This window comes from Typopeltis vanoorti, chromosome 4, assembly GCF_054136105.1.
Source record: "Typopeltis vanoorti isolate ZY-2024b chromosome 4, IOZ_Tvanoo_1.0, whole genome shotgun sequence".
NCBI classification, from domain to species: Eukaryota; Metazoa; Arthropoda; class Arachnida; order Uropygi; family Thelyphonidae; genus Typopeltis; species Typopeltis vanoorti.
Window position 1 is genome coordinate 168,489,540 of NC_143552.1, and position 12,430 is coordinate 168,501,969.

The 12,430-nt window shown below is 34.7% G+C and overlaps 1 protein-coding gene across 3 annotated transcripts in view; it reads right to left on the bottom strand.

The window, feature by feature from the left end:
- Mer (ezrin/radixin/moesin family protein merlin) overlaps positions 1–12,430 on the bottom strand; it is a 488,739-nt gene that overhangs the window by 94,755 nt on the left and 381,554 nt on the right. For all 3 annotated transcript variants that reach the window (XR_016548261.1, XR_016548262.1, XM_090392086.1), the window contains exon 12: positions 6,420–6,522. Coding sequence is in view for 1 of the 3 variants with exons in the window: in XM_090392086.1 (XP_090248212.1) it covers positions 6,420–6,522 (103 nt within the window). In the remaining 2 variants the exon portion in view is untranslated. The remainder of the gene's footprint in view (positions 1–6,419; positions 6,523–12,430) is intronic.

Consider the following 12,430-nt stretch of genomic DNA (forward strand, 5'->3'; position numbering starts at 1 on the left):
AATTTGGAAAGAACGTAGAAAATAAAAATCAAGAAGGTGGCAAGATATTCTGGAGGTGTTGAAGAAGCTCAGAAATTGAAGAAAGAGTGCTGTAAAAGGAATTAGAGATGATAAAGGTGAGATGAAAACAGGAGAAAAAGATATCCTTAAGTATGGAGAAACTAGTTTGAAAAATTGCTAAATGAAACAAGCAGTGATGACAGTACAGTGGTAAAAAACACTGACTAGGCATGCAGTCAGGAATACATATCCATACTTGAAGTAGAAAAAGCCATCAAAAGCCTGAAATGTGGAAAGGCAGAAGGAGTAGATGATATTTGACCAGAAATGCTAAAGTATGTAAGTATAAAAGTCTAATAGTGGCTACACTGCATCAGAAGGCCTGGACAGAGGGACGAATTCTAGATGATTGGAGTAGAGCTCTCATAGTACCCATATATAAAAAGGGAAATAAAACTGAATGTGAGAATTACAGAGGTATTTCCCCACTGAGTGTTCCTGGTAAGATTTATGCCAGTATACTCGAGAAGTATGAGAAGGATTGTGGAAGAGAAGCTTGGTGAAGAACAAGCTGGATTCAGGCCAAATAGAGACTGTCAGGATCAGATGTTCACTTTATCACAAATAGTTGGGAAATCATGGGAATAACAAAGATCTGTATTTAAGTTTTGTAGATCTGGAAAAGGCATATGAAAGGTGCCAAGAGAGAAGCTATTCAAAACGCCACAGTTATATAGTGTCGATGGGGCATTATATATGAAACAATACTTAGCCTTTATTTGAGTTGTAAGTCAGCAGTTAAAATTAAAGTGCAGGAAGGTGGTTAAATGTTAAATATGGTGTCACACAAGGATGTACATTATCCCCTCTCTTATTCATTATCTATATGGATCGCATTATGAAGGAAAGTCTTATTAAACATGATATCAAAATTGGAGATGTTAATCTCAGCTCTTTGCTTTATGCAGATGATTTTATACTTCTAAATAAATCTGCTACAAGTCTGCAAGATTCCCTGATTAAATTGAATAACTGTTGTAATAGATACGGTATGAAGGTCAGCATTAAAAAGATAAAGACAATGAAAATAGGCAGAAACATTGAAAATATCAACTGCATTGTGAATGGAGAACCTACAGAACAAGTAAAACATTTCAGCTACTTAGGTATGATTTTTAGTGAAGTTGGTAAATTAAATATGGAAAGAGACAACAGAATCAACAAAGCTGGCATGGTAGGAAGTCAACTGAATAAATTTATATGGAATAAGAGAGAAATTAACAAAAACACTAAATTAGCTGTATACAAGACAGTGTTCAAACCAATTTTAAGTTATGGATCTGAGAGCTGAGTCAGAAGCAAAACACTTGACCAAAGATAGCAGATATGAAAGTGTTGGGAAAGATTAGGGGCATGAACAGATGGCATCAATGGCAATATAATATTAAAAATGAGGATATTAGGAAAGAACTTGACATTGTCAGCATCTAGGAATGTATTAGAAGAGCTAATCTCAGGTGGCATGGTTACTTAAACAGAATGGGAGAGGAAAGATTAGCAAAATAAATGTTCTTTGCCAGGTTGGCAGTAAGTGCCTTAGAAGACAGAAATATAAGATCTGATACTGTTGGAGTCTTGACAGGTAACAGACTCATTTGGAGAAAAATTGTAGATAGGAAGTTAATAATGATGTAAATTTTTGATGTAGTACTATCATATCCTGTACACCGCTTGAGGGTTTATGCTAGGAATTTGATGATGATGATAAATGAAATCCTAAGTATCTTAGGACTGTTTTAAATTTATGTAAAATTTCACATACACATTTAATATTTAGAATGCAAATGCCTAAGACCTTCAGTTTCCACAAAAGAAATCTTTTTAACTGTCTAAATCCACTTAATTAAATTATTCTTATTTTGCTTTGTCACAAAACCTTCAGTTTTACATGTGAGCATCAGCAGTACACGAAATGCAGGCTCAACCAAAACTCTGGACAAAACCAAGTGTAACTGACACAAAATTTAAATAAGGTTATATGTAATTTATGAGAGTTCTAACTCAATCAAAGAAAAGTGAAAACAATGCGGTATTTCAAAACATCTCCCGAATCATAAATTTTATGCAAAAAAGCAGAGAAGAAAAAACGTTGAATGTAAAATTTTTAATCAATGCACTGGGAGAAGTGAACAAAATGCAATATTCCCCTAAAATATTGAAAATGCAGATTCTGGAATCATTAGAGGCAAAGGAATATTCCCACACTTCAAAAATGTCAATTTAAATAAAACGTGTTTATTTTTTGGTACAATAAAAAAAATTCTACTATTAATTTATGCATTAATATCAGTTTTTTATGTTTCAGTCTGTAAACCTCACACACATAAGAAAAGGACCAGTGGTCTGTGTTATTAAAAAATGTATTACATCAATTAAAATTGCAAATAATTATAATTAATGAACAATTGCTAAAATTATAAAATTACAACAATCAATTGAAAAATCCTCCAATGTGTAGAGAGGCTTATGTGTTGGAAGTTCATGATGTGTTTTATATAATGGTTTTAATTCATAACACAAGACAGCAATAATTAGTTAATAGTGGGAATAGTTAGGCTGCAGTTAGGTCTTCAAAGAAATGAAGACCTAATTGCGTGCTATCTACAAATGGACAGAGGTTAACAGATATTAATTTCATTTTAAAATGACTGTCTCCCAGTTTTTGTATTGATACAGCCTTATTTGTTGAGGTTTGCATATGTTTTAAAGCTGCAAGAATAGTCTCTCTGATTTATAATAAATTCTGTGTAGCACACTGGTTTACTTCCTTCAAATCCTGTGTGAAAGGATGGTCAAGACATGTCTGCTAGTCTTGTCATGTTGACAGTGCCAAATGATTTTCTTACGTTCTCCAAAGTGGGTGCCAACGGATCTTCCTGTCTGTCCAATAGTAAGCTGGGTCACATGTAAAGTACACCTCACATACTCCTGGATGTGATAAAGGAGAGGATATATCCTTAGGTGAATGGATGAGGATTGCCAGTTTGATGGATGGTTTAAATGTGGTATTTAAAGCTCATATTTATCTCTATATCTTTTCAGATATAGAGATAAATGCCCTGAATGTATGAGATAATAACAGTTTTGAGGTGGTTGGTGGATTAGGAAAGACAGCAGATTTAAGAGGAGGGAAATTTAGTATTTTCTCCATTTTCTGAGGATTACAGCCATTGGCTAAAAAGTGTGGAGAAGGTAAGGAGTTCAGTACTAGGAGCAGTATCATTGGAATGGAATGTTCTAGCTCTATGTGTTGGTGTTTTTTTTAAATGTCATTCTGTTGGACTCGATGTGTGACTAATATACAAATATCTTCCAGTTAGTGTAGGCTTTCTATAAACAGAAAAGATAATGAACTATTTGGGAGGTATGTGACTAGTGTATTTAGGAAGGGCAGACAGTTATTGGCTAATTTCTACACCGAACACTCAGAGAACCAAGCACTCGACACAGTGATGGTCAAACCAGGGTTTCACTATACCATGTGGATGTATTTGCTATTTGGCCACATGATCCAGATACATTTTTAGTGCATTAAAATAGTGAACATCCTAAAATTTGGTTAGAAACAAAACACTTGATCAAAGATTGGGTACCACAAATATGAGTTCTGAGAAAAATTAAGGTAGTGAACAGATGGCATTAATGGCAGTATCATATTAACAATCAGGATATTAGGAAAGAATTTGATACTGTTAGCATACCACCTGAGATCAGCTCTGCTAACACATTTATGTATGCTATGTCTTGTATACCCTCCAAGTGTGCATGCCAGGAATCTGATGAGGATGATATCCTAAAATCCATTTCACAATGGAAAAGGATCAAATATAATAATCAGACTTTTCCTAGATACACTCGTGACATGCTTTCCAAATAGTTCACTGTCTTTTTTTTTTAATTTATAAAAAGCCTACACATACTGGAAGATATTCGCACAAACAATCACATTACCTTTCGTGTATAGAGGATTAAGTGCTGTGAAGACAATAATGTTGGAGGTTTAATGGATTTTTTACAACACTCAGAAAGGATTAAAAAGATTATTATAATTACGGCTATTTAGCCTGCTTCAGTTTAGGAGTGCCCCTATTTAAATGTCATTGGCTCATGGATTCTTAGGGCATTGTAGGTGTAAATTTACCAAAAAGTATACGTAGCATAAGAAATAGAAATTTACACATACCTTTCTCTGGGTGTTGCGGCTTTTCCTCTTTCTGTGATGTCGAAAAACTACTGAGTGTGTGTGGGGGAGGTAGGCAATTTGGGAGAATTAAGTTAGAAAAACCCGGGGTTTTTTCCGTAATATATATAAACATATATATTATATTATATAGGGTGGGGGAAAAGGTGAAAGGGTTGATTTTTTAAAATAGGGAGGGGGAAGGGGAAAGGTGGTTGACGCGGTGCGGTCCGTTTCGACTATTCTTGGTCGTCATCTCATTAATACTTCCTATATTTCGTCCTAGTCACTAGGACATCTACGGGGAATACAAAAATAACTAATGTAACATAACACAAATATCATACAATAATAATCTAAGATAATCTTAGATTATCTTAATAAATACGGTTGCATTAAGCTTCCGAAAATTTGGGAAACACTCATCACCAGAGAGGGGAGGGGGCAAACCCGCCCCGTATCTCTAGCGCCCTCTTTCTTCACCCAAAACTTCCTTTTTTTTTTGCACCCGGCCTCTACTTCATTCCTATCTTCCTGGAATATTCCGTATGATTTTTCAGAAAAAACATTGTGCACGTGCCGTTTGCACGTAAGCAAATTGCCGTCGGCTACACAATTTATCCGAGGTTGTCGTTAATGGACTTTGATCCTTCGTTATTATGCTCTAACATATATCTTTATAGAGAAACTTCTTACATTATAATCTTTTTACAAAAAAACGACATCTTTCACCTTTAATTAATATTACAAAGTTTTTATTAGTACAATTCTTTAAACAAAATTGGTATCTTCACTTATTTACAAGCATTTCCCCTTTTAGTTTTTTTTCTTTTTCTTTTAAATTCTGAATGAGATATTTCTTAGTAAAAATATTTTCATTCAAAATTCAACACTATCCTCTCCCCCTCCCCCCCCCCCTTAACTGCATCTATCAACAAAGTGAAGTAAATTTAAAACTAAGTTGATGCTAAGCAACTTAGTTTTAAATTTACATTACATAGTCTCTATTTAAGCTGTAAGGCAGCAGCTAGAATTGAAGAAGGTAAAGGTACAGGAAGATGGTTTGAAGTAAAATCAGGTGTGTGATATAGGGTGCATGTTATCTCCACTGTTATTGATTATCTATATAAATCACATTATGAACAAAAGTGGTAATAAATCTGATATTAAAATTGTTGACATTAATCTTAGCTCTTTACTTTATGCAGATGATGTTATACTTTTCAATAAATCCAGCCCAAGTCTGCAAGATTCCCTGACTAAATTGATTAACTCTTGTAATTAATTTAGCATGAAAATCAGCAATAAAAAGGCAAAGAAATTAAAAACAGGCAGAAACATTGAAAACATCAAATGTAACCTGAATGGTGAACCTATAGAACAAGTAAAACATTTCAGCTAGTTAGGCACAATATTTAGTGAAGATGGTAAATTAAATATGGAAATAGACAAGAGAATTAGTAAAGCTGGTATGATAGGAAGTCAGCTGAATAAATTAATATGGAATAAGAAAGAAATTAGTCAAAACACAAAATTAGCAGTATACAAGACAGTGTTCAAACCAAGTTTAACTCATGGATCCAAGAACTGGGTTAGAAATAAAATGTTTGATCAAGGACTGGAAACCTCTGCTATGAGAGTTCTGAAAAAGATTAGTGGAGCAAACAGATGCCATCAATGACAGTATTACATCAAAAATGAGGATATTAGGAAAGAACTTGCCATGTTAGCATTCAGAAATGTGCTCGTAGAGCTAATCTCAGGTGGTATGGTCACTTAAATAGAATGGGAGAGGAAAGATTAACAAAACAAGTATTCTTTGCCAGGTTAGAGGGAAAAAGATCCTTAGGAAGACCAAGATATAGATGGATTGATACAGTAAAAAGCACTTTAAAACACAAAAATATAAGATCTTATAATATTGGGGTCTTGACAGATAACAGATTAATTTGGAGAAAAATTATTGATTTGAAGTTAGTAATGGTGTAACTTTTTCATGTAGTACTATCACAATTATCCTGCACATCCCCTGAGGGTACATATCAGGAATTTGATGATAATCTCCATATAGATGAGATGCATCCCGTTCCTCTATTTTGTGGTGGGCTCAATGGTCTGTAATGGAAGCCTGCTTAATTCTTATGATAAGAGAGAAAGAACCAACTGCAATAATACTTACTGCATAAGAATTCCTTAAAATATCCATCAATTTTTCCTTTGCATGCTTTTCTGCAACACGAGCCTTCACGAGTTCCTCCTTTAATTTATCTGCTTCTTTTGCCCTTAAAAATCAAAATTAACTTTAAGAAAGTGAACATTATTATGAAGATTATCAAGTTTTGGTATAAAGAATAAAAGCATTAAAAATCATGAGGAGTTTGTAGATTATGTATTTTAAGAATTCAATGTTCCTTAGAAGACTATCCATTAAACAAGAGTCCAAGAATGATTTTGTTGGATGATGCAGACAATGACTATGAGTGAAATGGAGAGAAAACGTTCCAAGTTTTCAAAGAAAGCCTTAAAATCACAACATTTTCAATATGTATGAAATGAAATGAGTATGAAAAACTTTTATGGTGGCAACGATGCATAATTCAGAAGCCTTAGAAGGTCAAATGCCAAATAATTAGAGTAAATGTTTAAATATTTATAAAAAAGAAAAGAGAATGGAATATGAGAAGTATTGAGGAATTTTTTTGTTGATACTCCAAGAAAGATTTACACAGGTATACTGGAAATTTACACAAAGATTTACACAAGCAACTAAGCAAAACTGTTTTATATTGCTGAAGATAAAATTTGTAAAGAATAGTCCAAATGGAACAGGGCTATCAGAAATGAGCTTCAACAAATCCGTACCAAGATGTATAGTGCATTATTTCTACATCAGGTATGCTAATTTTTATTCATTCATCAATGTTTATGGGAGGTATGAAACAACATGCATTGTCTCAATCATATTTTCATAGAATTTTTGCATAAAAAAAGTATTTATGAAACCGTCTCAATCATATACTTTTATTGAAACTATTAGAAGATGTAATTTCTCTTTTAACATATGCAATTTTCTAGGTTACCAAATGACACACAATTAAAAATAATAATTAACCATTTATCACTGCTTATACTTCACTATAATTTTCACAAGCATCATCAGAACAGAATTAATAGACTTAAAAAAAAAAAAAAAGCAATACAAAATAAATTAGTTCAAGACAAGAACCGCTCTTTTGTTGTTTACTTGATGCACATTTTTATCTTAAGTTGTTTAGTACTGAACTCAGTAATGAGATCAAGATAGTATTGCTGGCTGTCCTTGATAATACAGTGAACTCTGTTATCTGAAATAACTTCTGTTATTTCGGTTAACATTTCCCAGTATGTTTTTAAACATACCGTGAAAATGAATTATAAGAAAAATCACATTTGTCACTTATTTTATTTAGTAATTTCTCCAATGTCTCCACTCCAATAGTACTCTAATCCATTCCAACTAATTAGTTACTGTTCTCCTTTGTCATGTGGGAAAATTGAAGCTGACTTCAACAAGTTGCAGAGATGCATTTATTTAGAGTATCTATACAGTACAGTCAATTGAATTTGTACAAACAGTGATGGATTTTTGTAAGCAAAATTAATTTAATAAAAGGAAAAACCAGGTCAAAATTAGTGGTAGTCATGGGTGCAAATTTCTCCCCAAATGTTTGGGAGAAAAAATGTTCACAGAGACTTGAAGTTGTTGCAGCAGGTAAAGAAGTAGTGTTAGGAAAGTCATAGGCATGTTGCTCAGATATGACAACAGTGAATTGAGAAGGAGAGCAGAGATGATGAATAGTAAGATGGCTGAGTTGCATGAGAGAAAGAGGGCTCAATTTGTAAATCTGTGAAGTGAATTTGAAGGGAAGTTGGAATGATTTAAAGCTGATGGATTACATTTGAATGGGTTTGGTGTTGGGCATTTAGAAAGCCTATTGTTTTCTGAGAAGGCACAGAGTCAAGAAGTTAATGTAGCAAATGATCAGAGTCTACTTGTGAAGCAGGATAGCACAAATAAACGGATTGTACGATAGGAGGAAGATGGATATGAGGTTGAAGATGTGGTTGCAGCAGCACAAGATGATGGAATGCATAAAGGTGAGGATGAGATAGGTAGGAAATGGAAATCAGAGTCAGGATCAGGGAAATGGGAGTGGTCAGACAGAAGAGACAGAGAGATGTGGTATAACAGCTAGAATAGAGAATGTTGGTACTGGTAGAATGGCCTCACACATACACAGGGATTGTTATGTTTATATGCAAATGTAAAGAGTATTTGAAACAAGAGAGCTGAGTTTGTTGCATTGAGTCGTTATGCTCAAAGATAATTGGAATAAGTGAAACTTGGTTGTCTGAGGAGGATGTGATGTAGGGAGTAGAGTTAGAAGGATGTATAACTTTCCAGAAGGATAGAAATGTGAAAAAAGGAGAGGGGAGTGCTGTTAATGATTGCAGAGAATTGTGTCTGCAAAGTGTGGAAGTCGATAGTGCATGCATAGATTTTCAATCTGTGTGTATGAAGTTGAAATAAACAAGTTAATACATCTGATAGGATGCTGTTATAGGTTAGGGAATGCACAGAATACTGATTGTGAAATGTTTAGGCAAATTAGTTGGGCATGTAAAAAGAAGGCAATCCTGATAGGAGACTTTAATTACAGGAATACAGAATGGAAGGAGGAGTGGATGGGAACAAGGACAGTGAGTTTGTGGACTTTCTGAGAGATAGGTATCTTAAGCAGCATGTGATTGAAACAACTAGAGGCTTTAATGTTTTGTTTGGTTTTGGTGATAATTTCACAAGATGTAGTTGTTAATGAAGTGGTAAAACTGCTGCCAGTTGGTGAGAGTGATCATGAGGTACTTGTTTGGGAAGTGATGAAACAAGAAAAGGATACTGCCAAAAATAGATACATGTGGAAGTATAAATGAAGTGATTATAGGAAGCTCTGTAGTCAGGATTCTCTGTAGTGGAACAATGCATGGAAACTCACAAGACAGTATCTGCAAAAGCAATGTATGACTGCATACTGAGGGTTAAGCGAGTTAATAGAGTGAAATGGATGAACAGAGAAATCAAGCAAGGTGTACTGGAAAAGAAAATGTTATGGAGTATTAAGGTACAAGACAGTTGATGCCGATTGGATCCATGAAGAGTATAAAGTGCAGGCTAGAAAGGTGATGAGCATGATAAAGAAAGAAAAGGTGCAGTATGAGAGAAGATTGGCTTGTCAGGCCAAGGTTAACTCAAGGGAATTTTTACACTATATGGCAAGCAAGAGGAAGAATAGTTATGGCAGCAGATTATCAGCTGCAAAGGATATAGTGGAATTATTGAACAAGCACTTTATCAGCATATATCATAATGATTTTCAATGATATATGCTGATAAAGTGTAAATCGGATATATGCTGATTTTCAGTGTAAATCGTGCCTTGCAATGTATGTAGAAGAGAGGCAAGTGTTAGAAGAATTAGAAGTGAAAGCATCAGAGGTGTATCAGATGTTGGTTGGGTTAGATGTTAATAAGGCTGTGGGAATGGATAACATATCACCACACATTCTTAAAGAATGTGCACCACAGTTGGCTATGCCTTGACTTGGTTATTTAATGAAAGTCTTGCAGTAGGTAAGGTTTTACATGCCCAACTAATAAGGAGTGGAAAGAAGGCAAAATAGTACCACTCCACAAGCATGGTTTTAAGACAGAAATGTCCAACTGTAGGTCATTCTGTATTATTGTAGTTGTGGTCAAGGTGTCGGAGAGACTGGTAAAGAATACAATACATGATTGGGTTGATGGATACAGCATTCTTTACGATGGTCAGCATTGATTTGTAAAGGGTAGGTCCTGTTTTAGTAATTTACTTGCATTTTATAATAAAGTGACAAGTGTGTTAGATAAGAGAGAATCATATATATATATATATATATATATATATATATATATAGTGATATTCTTAGACTTTGCAAAAGCATTTGATAGATTACCACATGATAAGTTGGTGTACAAGCTACAGAGGATGGGAATAGATCAGAGATTGGCTCTCTGAATGATACCAGTAGGTCGTGTATAATGGAGCAGTGTCTCAAAAAGGAGTGTAACCAGTGGCATGCCCCAGGGTTCTGTTCTTGGGCCCTTGCTGTTTAACTTGTTTGTAAATGATTTGCTGATGTTAATTCCCTTCGGGAAGGTAAAGAATACAATACATGATTGGGTTGATGGATACAGCATTCTTTACGATGGTCAGCATTGATTTGTAAAGGGTAGGTCCTGTTTTAGTAATTTACTTGCATTTTATAATAAAGTGACAAGTGTGTTAGATAAGAGAGAATCATATATATATATATATATATATATATATATATATAGTGATATTCTTAGACTTTGCAAAAGCATTTGATAGATTACCACATGATAAGTTGGTGTACAAGCTACAGAGGATGGGAATAGATCAGAGATTGGCTCTCTGAATGATACCAGCAGGTCGTGTATAATGGAGCAGTGTCTCAAAAAGGAGTGTAACCAGTGGCATGCCCCAGGGTTCTGTTCTTGGGCCCTTGCTGTTTAACTTGTTTGTAAATGATTTGCTGATGTTAATTCCCTTCGGGAAGATTTGAATAGACTTTTTACTTGGACAAAGAAATGGGGTTGTAGTTTTAATATCAATAAGTGCAAGATGATGCATTTTGGAGTGCAGATGTATAAGGCGGATGTGTACTATATTGATGGTGCCATACTGCAGGAAGTGGATGAAATTAGAGATTTGGGAGTGATGATTGACAGTAGACTTAAGTTTAGAGGGCATATTGCTAGTGTTGCAAAGGTGTTAAGAAGTACTCTAACATGCAGGGATAAGAAAGTGGTTATGCCACTGTATGAGGCATTGGTCAGAAAACACAGACTACTGTGCTCAGATCTGGTCACCTGGTTTTCAATGTGATGTGGAGACATTAGAGAGGGTCTAGAGCAGTGGTCGCCAAAGTGGTCGATATCGACCCCCCCCCCCCCAGGGGTTGATATAACATTGTTAGGGGTTGATAGAAAAATATAAGACATCATTGTACGGGTAATATTTAATTCGGTTAACTTGGATTACCTCCATCCTAAATGACAACGCAATTAAGAGTGAATCGTGGGAACAGTGACATGAATAGGACCTGTAAGATGGAGTAAGGTCATGAAAATAGTTACTGAGGCCAATCAAGTAGGCTGAAATGACATATTTACTAACAAACGGATGTTTGTGGTTCCTGACCAGTGGGAGCAAGACTGCAACACGTGCACGGTTCTTATTTACTTATACTTACACGTATTCGATCCCGGTCTCATTTTTGCGCATCGACATACAAGTGAGCGTTAATGTTCTAAAATTCATCAACATACATATTATAATTCAATCGTTATTCATTCACGAACTAAACTTCTCTATGTTGAATAGTTGAGCAGGGCTGGTAGTAATACCAGTGATATTACTAGTGATACTACTATTACTATCACTATATTATTAGTAATATAATAATATATTATTATTATTATTATTTAACACCTCCAGGGAGTCCAAAGACTCATCGAGGGAGAGTCTGCCACCAGTATCGAACAATTGGTCACATTCCAACTACTAACTACGCTCAAACTTACTTAATTGAGCCATTAGTAGCAGAGGCTCTACCAATCGACCAACCTTTGCCGGCAAATATATATATATACTAATATAATATATACTATGTTATACATACAATAAACACTGTAACTATAAAATAAACAATCTAAAAACTCACATAAGCATCTTTTTTGAGTGTCCTATTATAATTACGTAATAGTAAAATAGAGGGTCTCGATAAAAAGTCAAGAAACTCTTGAAGGGGTCGACGGTCAAAGAATTTTGGCACCCCTGGTCTAGAGGCAAGTGATTAAGTTGTTAATGCAAGGGGTGTTAAGGATTTTAAGATTCTATATGATAAATATATTGCCAGTTGAATGCAACTCCCACAATGAGTCTGGGGACTCCATGGAGGGTGTAATAATAATAATAGTTTAGTGCTTGGAATTTTACAGGTTATAGCTAAAAAAAGGGCAACATTAATATGAAAAATTTTACATTAGCAGTTTTAATAGGTTAAACACTCCAAATGCCACTCTGTTGAAAT